At 39.1% G+C, this 11,114-nt stretch overlaps 1 protein-coding gene across 1 annotated transcript in view; it reads right to left on the bottom strand.

Moving 5' to 3' along the window:
* Window positions 1-10,951, bottom strand: part of LOC101123368 (putative tetratricopeptide repeat protein 41) — an 81,233-nt gene extending 70,282 nt beyond the window's left edge. The window contains 2 exon segments of the mRNA XM_060413138.1: window positions 981-1,980; window positions 10,475-10,951. Of these exon segments, the coding sequence (XP_060269121.1) occupies window positions 981-1,761 (781 nt within the window). The 5' untranslated portion in view covers window positions 1,762-1,980; window positions 10,475-10,951.
* Between the last annotated feature and the right edge of the window lie 163 nt (window positions 10,952-11,114).

Raw genomic sequence — 11,114 nt, forward strand, 5'->3', positions numbered from 1 at the left:
TCCCTCCCAAAGTCTATTCTAGGTGAAGAATCTCCACCCTATTCTGATGTTGTTCTTCCCTTTTTAATCTATACGTGTCTACAAGACACTGCATTTAAAATAACTATAATCATTTCAATATGATGTCAGGCAGTGCTTTTCAAACTTTGATGCATGTGCAACCCACCTGTCATCTTTATTAAAATGCAAATTCTAATTCAATAGACCCAGAATGCATTTCTAGCAAGTTCCTAGGTGATGCTGAGACTACCAGTCCACGGATTACTGACTCTGAATAGTAAGGGTGAAAGCAAACGAGCATTGTTTTGAAGTCAAAAGGACCTGTGTTCAAATCCTAGAATGATCCCTCACTGGTGAAGTGACATTAGGTAAGTCACTTAACTGCTACACAGCTTTCATTGGTTCATCTGTAAAACAGCGATTATAGCATCTACCTTGCAGGTCTAAATCTTAAAGATTAAAAGTGATAACATGCAAAAATCACTTGACAATAAAAGTTCTTTTCCCTTTAGTTTAGGGTTTCTCAACCTTCGCATTATTGACATTTGGAATTGAAAATTTCTTCATTATGAGGGGCAGTTCTGTGCACTGGAGGATGTGTAACAGTGACCCTGACTTCCACCTGGCAGATATCAGTAGCACACCCCTAACTGTGACACCAAAAATGTCTTCAGATGTAGCCAGAAGTCCCTTTAGGGTAAAGTCATCCTTGGTCTAGAACCTCTGCTCTGGATCTTCAAGTTAACTGCCAAATATTTTAGGTCTCCTCTGAGCTCCTTGACTTCCTAAATCGTCTTCCATGACCTACTATTTACTCTTAGTTTAAAAAATCTTCACATGAAGTGAATGTTACAGGAATATGCTAACAATTTTAAATGCATAAATAACATTTTTCAACCATTTTAAAATTCCTTTCACAAGGAAGACACACAAAACACATGAACTTATGACAATAGACAGCTATCTCCATATTTACTAACCTGTATTTTCTGTCATTACAGTGGCTGGGCAAAGTTTCTCTATCACGACCAACCAGTCCTTGAGAATCAGCTCACCCAATTCATGGAGATCTCTATACAACCTGACAGGGAGCCCTTTGCTAATAATCTTGGCTTTCAGCATTCCGATCTTTAATCTCTCCTCATCATCAGTCAGACAACCTGAAGACAGCATCTCCTCCTTTTCCTCATCCCAAGTCTTCAGCGGCATGGTTCCGCTCCTAAAGTAAAAATACTGAAATTGAGACTCATTCAGAAATGCTGCTTGGATAACCTCTAACTCCATTAGACTGCAGGTGGGGTACTCCAGGACCCAAGGATAACCGTTTTTTGCAGCAACATAGAGATTCTGTTCCACTCTGGATAAACTTGACAAGTCAGTTGCCTTGGAGAAGATGACAGGTGAGTAGTTATGGAGAAAGTCCCCGTATGTCTGACCCAGCAAGCAGATGAAAAAAGGAAAGCAGCTGTTCACGTAGTCGAGACAGAGCTTCAGGTGTTGCGACTGGAGACAAAATCGCTGTCTAAACAGATTGGAGAGTGAGGGTATTTGAGCCTCCAACACTGACCACCTCAGGTCCACAGCTTTGAAATACGTGCCCCGGGAATTGCAGAGTTCATTCAGCTGAGGGAAGATGTAGCTTGCCAAAAAGTCTCTCTCTTCTTCAAAATCACCCAGAGTTGAACAGATGTAAGGCTGAATGGGTTTCTGTGGCTTTAAAAGGAATTGGGCAGACCTGTCTTCACTCTCATTTGCCTTCATTTCACTTTGCTCAGAGATGATATAACCCTTGAACAGAACAATTTCTGTTCTGGTGCAGCCACCAACCTCCTCTGCTTCTACAACTTTCTCTTCATTATGTTTGCTATAAACAGATTGAAATCTTTCCCCAGAATGTCTTCTTCTTATAGATACTATAACGTGAGTGACGGCAAACAATGCACAGATCAAACTTGAAAAACAACCGAGTTTAAGTCAGGACTGAAAAAGAAAAAAAAAATCTTTTTAGGATTCCAGGAAGTTCATTGATCCTCTGTTTCCCCAAAGCTTTTGCTGAAGAGCTGAGATCCACAGGTGCTAAGTGGGCACTGAATACAGTTCTCCCTGTTTGCCTCAGCACCCCCATCCTACCTTTCCAGTGTTCCTTTTGCCACCTGCTCCTTCTGGCCCTCCCTGTTAATTTGGAGTCTATGCAAGGGAACTTGCTGAAGAGTGTGAAAAGGAAGGCAAATGCGGAAAAGGAGCCTAGCATACCTAGCAACAGAATAAGCCAAGACCCATGACTGTGACCAGAAGCAAGAATGAGAATTGTTATGAAGTTGAGGCCAGGAAAGAGGAATAAATCAAAATAGCAATATAATAAGGCCCAAGACCAATAATGCACCTGGCCATCTGAGACACAAGGAAGTCTGGATCTGAGAACTTTATGGAGTACTGTGATTATTTCTACCTCAAGTTGTGTGGGCTCTTATGACATTCCATTCACCTACATGCATTGGGAATTCAATTCCACTGAGCTAATGGAAAAACACACACCCTCCAACAATGAGGTAGATATGCTTGCATCTTGCTCAGAAGCAAAAGATTAAATGAAAAGTACCTAGTTTTATGAGCTTTTTCCTGATGCAACTCATTTCCTTACCAAATGTTGCTTCACTGTTTGTTGCTTTCACCTATAGAGAAACATACTGTGTTATCAGGAATAGGGCAATTTTCCATCAAGATCACCTGACAAGAATATAATAATGCATTATCTTTTGAAAAAGTGTTAACCCTTTTGCATTTAATTGTAACAATCATACAATAGATAATATTACCACTCTGCTTCACTGATGAAGAAACAAAAGTTCAGACAAGATAAGAAACATGTCCAAAGTCACTTGGCTAGTAAGTGAAGAGCCAGGATCTAAAAACAAGTCAGCCTGACTCCAGGACACATGCATTATACTGCCTCCATATTATATGGATAAAACTCTAGGTCTTGAAGATACCATAGATCAATGCGTAGAAAACACCTATACGATAAATGATACTGTAATAAATAGGTGACAATTTGAAACAATTAATCTCACACAAACAAAATCGAAAAGATAACTGAAGAGGCATCCTGCCTGCCATGTAGGAGGCTAGAATTAGATTATCAGTACTTGAAAATATCCACTTTTTCCTATTTCCAAGTGATCAGAGGTAATTTATATCTTGGTCTCTACCAGGTCCCAAACAGCCAGCATAAGGACTGGCTCAGAGTAGGTGACAGGTGAATATTTGTTGAACAAAAGAATTTAGTATAATTTTTAAATGAAAAGAAAACATAATTAAAAGGAAAAGATTTCCAAAACTTTTAAGCTATAGAATCACAAAAGATGTACAAATAATAACCACATTTTTAAAAGACGTAAAGGCAAACAATGGACTGTAAAAAAATTTGCCACAAATAAATTTATCTTTATTCTAAGAAAAATACTGACATCCTAGTAGATATACAAGCAAAAGATATAAATAAGTTAAAAAAATACAAGAATATATCTAAAAGCATATTTAACCCTTCTAGAATTCAAAGAAATCTAAAATGATACAGATATTTGATATCTGTATCAAATTATCAATTATCTGTATATTATTATACAGATAATCAATGATAACAGATATTTGAAAGTACAGCTATCGAAACCATGGAGTCGCAAAGAGTTGGACACAGCTTAGTGACTGAACAACAATAACAATCTAAATATTGGTGAAATTCTTATGGAATTGTAAACTGGTAATTCTGGAAAGCTATTAGAAGGTATGTTTGGAAAGTAAATGGCAACGTACTTCAAAATATATTACTACTTTCTGGGAATCACTCCAAGGAACTAATCAAAATAGTGAAAAACTATAACTGTTAGGTATTAATTGAATTGTTTGTGATAGAAAAAAATAGAAAAAGAAAGAAAGACTCAATGGTCTTCACAAATGACATAACTAAGAGGGTAAAAGTACAGTCACTGATGGCAAGCGATATATATATATATATATATATATATATTAAAAAGAAAGTTATGGGCTTCTGCTTGCAGCCATGATAAATAACAGGGATAAGACTTACCTACCTCTCTTCAAAATATTAGAAAACTGGACAAAATATATGAATTAGGTATTTTCAGATATTATACATCAGGCAAGTAAACTAAGGGAGTTATCATCAGAAAAAGTAGATTTCAGAACAAGTGTCACTAGTAATAGAAAGTGACACTACATAATGACAAAGTAGTCCACGAAGAAAGCATAATAATCCTAAGTGTGCATGCACCTAACAACAGAGTTTTAAAACACACAAAGCAAAACTGGTAGAAATGACAGGAGCAATAGACAAACCAATAATACAAGTTAGAGAGTTTAAAACTCGTCTCTTCAGTAATCAATAGTTTAACTAGTCAGATAATCAGCAAAGATGTAGAAGATCTGAAAAACACTATCAAGCAAATTGATTTTGAACATTTCACCCAAAAGCAGCAGAATACAGATTCTTCTCGCATGCACATAGAACAATCACCAAAATGAACCAGCTTCTAGGCCAAAGTTCAACAAAATGCAGCCTAAAGGCCAAAGCCTACCTGTTTCCTGTTTTTATAAAGAACATTTTACTGCAACTCAGCCACTTTCACTTATAGTATTTAATATTACAACAGCAGAGCTGAGTAGTCATGATAAAGATTATTTGGCCCACAAAGCCTGAAATATTTTCTATCTGATGTTTTAAGCAATAAGTTTGCTGAAGTCCATCCTAGGTTATAAACCATCCAAGGTCATAAACCAACACTCTTAACAAATCTGAAAGAACTAAATACATATAAAATCTGTTCTCTAACCACAATGGAATTAAATGTGAAACTGATGACAGAAAGACACCTGAAAAATTGACAAATTTTGGAAATTAAATAATACATTTCTGAATAACTCATGAGTCAAAGAGAAAAGCAAGAAAAAAAAAAAAAAACAGCAAATGGTGACAGAAAATAGACCATTAGTTGCCTGGTGGAGGGTGAGGAGAAAATAACTGGGAAGGGAACTCTTTATGGCACCGGCAATGTTTTCTATCATAATCATAGTGGTAGTTAGGTGTAGGCATTCATCAAAACTTACCAACTGACCACTTAAAATGGGTGCATTTTATATAAATTAGACCAAAAATAGAGCTGATTACTTAAAAAATCAGAGAACTAGGACTTCCCTGGTGGTCCAGTAGCTAAGACTTCACCTTTCCAGTGCAGATGGCCCAAATTTGATTCCTGGTCAAGGAACTAAGATCCCTGCGGTATGGCCAAGTAATAATATTAATAACTCCACAACTGCTAAAAAAGAACCTTCCCAGTTTTTTTAGAAATAGAGGCTTAATGGGGACAGGAGTGGGGAGGTGGACAGAAGTAGAAGTTATCTTGGAGTAGAAAGATAAAAGTAGGATATGATTTTTTAATTTTACTTTAAAACAATGTAAGCAAAAAGAAATTAACTACAAACTTTTCATGATTACTATAAAGTGCAAAACCCTTATCACACGTCACAGATAGTAGCCATAAAAATAATGCCTTAAAAACCAAACAGTGCTGCTATATTTTAAATGCATAACCAATAAAGATCTACTGTATAGCACAGGGAACTCTGCTCAATCTTACCTGGCAGCCTGTGTGGGTGGGGAGTTTGGGGGAGAATGGACATATGTATATGCATGACTGAGTCCCTTCGCTGTCCATTTGAAACTATCACATTATTGTTAATTGGTTATACCCCAATACAAAATAAAAAAATTAAAAAAAATTTTAATAGCAAACAGCATTGAATAAATTCTATTAGATACATTCCTCTTTTTATGGAAAATGTAGACTAATATGTGCTTATTAGAGAGCTATTTAAGACAAACTTGGACCAAACTGACTTTCTCTTGGCATAATCAGAAAGACTAAAACAGAACTGAAAGAGCCCAACAACTGCGCCAGAGAACCAAAGCTACTTAATATCTGTCCCTGGCCTATTTGATAGCAGCAAGTGGCATTAGAGTGGCGCCTTCCACATTGCTGGGGATACAGAGGTTGAGTGTGGGCTCTGGAGTGACATAAACTCCCCCAAGATCTCACTCTGACGGTAGCTCTTGCAGCTGTGAGTCTGAAAACAATGACCACATCCAATATAGCAGGATTAAATGAGACTCTGCATACTAGTCACCTAATAAAACATTTTTTTTAATTTGTTTTCTTTTAACATCGCAAAGATGAACTTATTAAGAAAGCACATTCCCTCGTAAGCGCTGAGGACTCCTGTTCCAGTGCCCTAGATGAACATTACTGCCCTGGGTGTCCTGTTGATCCTGAGGCCTGGTGTCTAGCTTTTCCTTCCACTCTATGAACTGCTTCACCATCTCTTCAATAAATTCCCTGTTCTTATTTCCAAAAAGAAATGAAGAGACAAAGAGGGAGGGAGAGAGGGAATGGAGGAAGGAGGGAAGGAAGAAACAGCCTTCCCAACAGATTTCTTAAGCAAATCATCGTTTAGTTTACATTTTAGAATCCGCAAGGTATATATAAAGTCCTCAGTCAATGTTTGCTATTCCTACTGCTGTTGTCAGTGTTAACATTACCTCTACAGCAAATGTTTGACTTCAAATTTTGTGATAAAGTAGCCTCAAAGTAGTATCAATCTATTTATCACTGCAAGAGACTATTTACAAACTGGTGAAAATTTCCTCTGCTTTTTATTTTTTCCAGAAATTTCTCTTAATATGCTTAGGCTTAGAAATTTCTATATATAAATAACATGCCCCACCCCCACCCTTCATGATCACAGCATCTAACTTTAGTAATTTTAGTTTGACAGCCCCAAGCTGCACTTTTTCTTTTTTTAAAGCTTTTTATTCTTAAAACATAATTTGGTGGGAATGTAAACTGGTACAGCTTTCCTAGAGTGTAATTTATCAGTATCAAAATCCTTTAAACACAACTCATTTATTTTTATCAAGCATTTCAATTTTAAGTATTTATTCTATTTGTCTATAAGGATTTAATTTCAATTTAATTCTTCTCACTGAGTCGTGGCAGACTCTTTGTGACCCCTTTAAAAATGGATGCTCAATCTTAGTTAAGGAGGTCTCCCCCATTCCTACTATGTACTCACAGCCTTTCTTATTTTCTCCTAAGCTGGATTTCTTTTTCATATGGTATAAGACAGGAGTCAACTTTATTTTTCTTTACATGGATAACCAGTCAAGGTCAGCATCATTTATAAAACAAACCATCCTTTCTCCTCTAAACTGAAACATCTATTTTATCATGTATTAAATTGAAACAATCTATCTCTGGATTCTCTCTTTACCTATATTGTTCTGTTTGTCTATTCAAACATGTAGTGGATACATATCATCCTTTTTCATTGTGCAGCATCTGAATCCTCTTCCTACTTGGGGGGAAATCCCCACTTCTGGCTCTTGCCCCCCACCTCCCCCTTTCATGAGCCCATTACTCACAAAAGAAGCTGAAGATGCCAGCCAGAACCTTTCTCAGCTTCTCTTGCAGCTAGGGTATGGTAACAGCCAGCTTCTAACATGGCCCCAGTGACTCCTGGTATTCACCTCTTTACATAATCGCCTCTTTCACTAAGTAGAGTTAATTGTAGAAATGACAGTGTGTGATTTCTGAGGTTAGTTATGAGTTATTACAGCTCTTACCTTGTTTCTGATGTGGATCACTCACTCTGGGGAAAGCCAGCTACCATACTGTGAGCACACTCAAGCAGCCCAAGGGAGAGGGCCAAGCAGTGAGGAACTGAAAACTCCGGTAAATATGTGAGTGAGTCATCACGGAGCAGGTTCTCCAGCCCCAGCCAAGCCTTTGATGTCAGCAGCAGATGCTGACATCTTGATTGCAGTTTCATGAGACCCAGAATCAGGACTACCAAGCTAAGCACTCCTACATTCCCCACAATAGATACTGTGCAAGATAATACATGTTTATTTCTTTAAACTACAGTTTTGGGGTAATTTGTTACACAGCAATAATACCCTATAGGGTATGGCACCAGATTCAACTTCTCCATTCATTTTATATTTTTAAATAAGATGTTACAGTTTTCTTCATGTTGAAGATATGTCTTTCAAGTTTATTCCAAAGTATTTTACGGTTTTGGTCTCTAATATGAATGAAGGTGTTAGAATTTCCATTTCTGTGTTTTCTGCAAGATTAGGGTAAGTCTATTGATGCTTATTTTCCCCCTAGCTAGGGCTTCTTGAATTTTCAGATAGGCAATTATTTCACCAGTGGGAAGGAATTTTAAAGTGAAAGCCCACAACTGTTCTAAAATTAATGCTAACTATGAATTGCAGCCCTCTAGGCTCCTCTGTCTATGGGATTCTCCAGGCAAGAAAGATTCCTGGAGTGGGTTGCCATCCTGACCCAGAAATTGAACCCAGGTCTCCCACATTGCAGGCAGACATTTTACCGACTGAGCTACGCAGGAAGCCCCCTTCATTTTTTTGTCTCAGACACTTTTACACAGTGTGGGACAATACTGACAACTGGGGGCATCTCTGTCTGGTTCCTGCTTCCTACTGAAATGGGTTTTAGTGTTCTTTGTTTTAGATTTTTTTGTTGTTGTTCTTTAAATTAATAGTTGCAATTAGGGTTTTTTGGATTGAGGTATAATTTACATATGACGAAATTCACTCTTTTCAAAGTTTACAGTTTGATGAGTTCCAACCACAACGAAAATAAAGATCAAGAGCATTTCCATCAACACCCCTCAAAATTCCCTCACATTCTTTTGCATTCTCTTATATCTTTGCTTCAGTTTAAATAAAATGCATGCACTGACGATGTGAATATTTCTTCAAGTTCTGCACAGAGACCATATCTATATTGCTCTCCCTTACACTGCCAGCACTTTGCATAATCCTAGGGACATACCAGGTCTCCAACATTGCTGAATTAATAAATGAAAGAGTGAACCAAAAAATGAACCGAGAAATTCACCCTGGAGCTCAGCTCCTCACGTCAGTGCTCTCAGATGCCACCTGCTATCGTGTCTTCATCTCCCCAGTCTGCATTCTCCCTGACTCAGCACTAGACGACCCCTGTCAACCAGGTGAGCTATCCATTGTTCCTAATGGCACCCCTGTGCCTGTCTGGTTTTTCTCTCCCAAGTTCAACCACAAAGGAATGTGCTATCTAGTGAAGTTAACTGTGCTCAAGAAAAAGCTTAACAACAGCAACAGTAACAATAACACAAACAACAATGGTAGTCTTTCCAGTAGCATTCGTGGACACTGTCAAAAGGGAAAAACTAAAATTAGGAAGGAAAGGACTCAGATCCAAAGGTCAGGAGCTTAATAACAATCTGAAGTGTAAGTTCTGGAGAAGCTAGTCCAAGATAAGACCTGAGGATCAATCATGGGTCAAGTGGCAGGAGAGGTGGAGACCACATGGGAGAAACAGAGAGGCTGGAAACAGGGTAAGCTGCCCATCCCTTGGACAGGGTGCACAGCCATGAATCATGTCTTAAAGGGACAGAGTTGAGCCTGACAACAACCAACCATCTTTTTCCGCCAGTCTGTCTTGTGTTCTGTCTTGTGCATTCATTGTTTGCAAAAACATGTGCCCACAAGCAATGGATCTATTTTGGAGGGCCCATCTCACTCTCAGTTTCCTCCAGGTGCAGCACAAGTGACCCACCACTGACCAGTTAAGATGGAGTTTGCAATTTCAGAACTGATTGCTTACTTGTTCAGAACTAGAGAAAAAGGTGAAGCAATGTTATGAAAGGCAGAAAAGTCAAGGCACTCAGCTTTTTCTAAAAACAAAAAATAAGAGTTGAAACACACAAAAACGCAAATATTGAGATTTCTGAATGTACTTCATACCCTAGTATACCCTTAAAAAAAAAAAAGATGAAAGCACAGAAGCATGACAAAAGATTTGTAAGCTAAACTTTTCTTACTAACAACAAAGACAGGTAATTTAGGCAGATGTAAATGAAGCATCACCACAATGGGTAAGTGCTGACCACAGATTTAAGACTGGCAAACCTAAATAGGGGAAGTTATAAATAAATATGACAGCCTGTCATTGAAAACTTGCCTTCAGGAATTAGCATGATTATCTGAAAACAAATCTGAAGTTCAATTACCCTGTAGGAAGCAGTAAGGAAGGCAGTGTTTTTGTCAGAAACTGGGGTATGAGTCAGGGTGGGGGTTATGTAAAGACTAGGTTAAAGGGACAGAGAAAATATTTTCCAAGGCGCAAGCTTAGGGTGAGGGACTTCCCTCACACGAGACACCTGGTCTTTCCGTACTTCTATGAAGTTACAAAGCTGTACTCCCTCTCTCATTTGCAGCCCCACAGGTTTTGCTTTCAAAGATCTGCAGGTGTATCCTCCTGCACGTCAAACTGAAAGTGTTTCTTCTTTTTTGTGCTAGACTGGACTTTACTACCACGCTCGCCACCTGACTTACAGCAGGGACTCTGGGACCACCGGGTCACCGCCTTTGAACTTCATGAGGGAGTCGGGGCATTAAAGTTGCTCGCAATTTCCCTCAAGGGAAGGTGGAGGGAGCCCCGCTACTCTCTTCTGGAAATCGAATCTGGAGGCCTGGGGTTCCGGCCGTGAAAGGAGCAGACGCAATAGGGATTCCGGCTGCCCAAGTGACGCAGAGGAAGGCAGATTCGGAAAAGGCTTGCGAACGAGCACGAGGCTGGGGCCAGACTCAGAGAGGCCGCCCCCCAGAACACGGAGGGGTCTCGGCCAAGGCCTTGGGGGCTTTCTAGGCCCGCTTCTAAAGGATGTACACTGGAGAGTCTGGAATACGTACAGACCTCTACGGCAATGGGAACAAGGGGTAACTTCCAAAACACGCGGCGCAGTGTTCCTGCAAAGACACGGGAGGAGAAATGCAGAAGGAAGAGCCAAACTACGCAGCTGATCAAAGACTACGATTCCCAGCAGGCGCTACGGAGTTTCCTCTCTAGTACGTTGCATGCTGGGAACTGTAGTTCCTCATCACTCGCATGGAAAAGTGCTTCGGGGTATTTCCAAACTCTCACGTGTGTCTCTTTACCGAGAAGCACTGCCAAATAGAAAGCTGACTGTGAAAA

This window comes from Ovis aries, chromosome 3 (genome assembly GCF_016772045.2).
Source record: "Ovis aries strain OAR_USU_Benz2616 breed Rambouillet chromosome 3, ARS-UI_Ramb_v3.0, whole genome shotgun sequence".
NCBI lineage: Eukaryota > Metazoa > Chordata > Mammalia > Artiodactyla > Bovidae > Ovis > Ovis aries.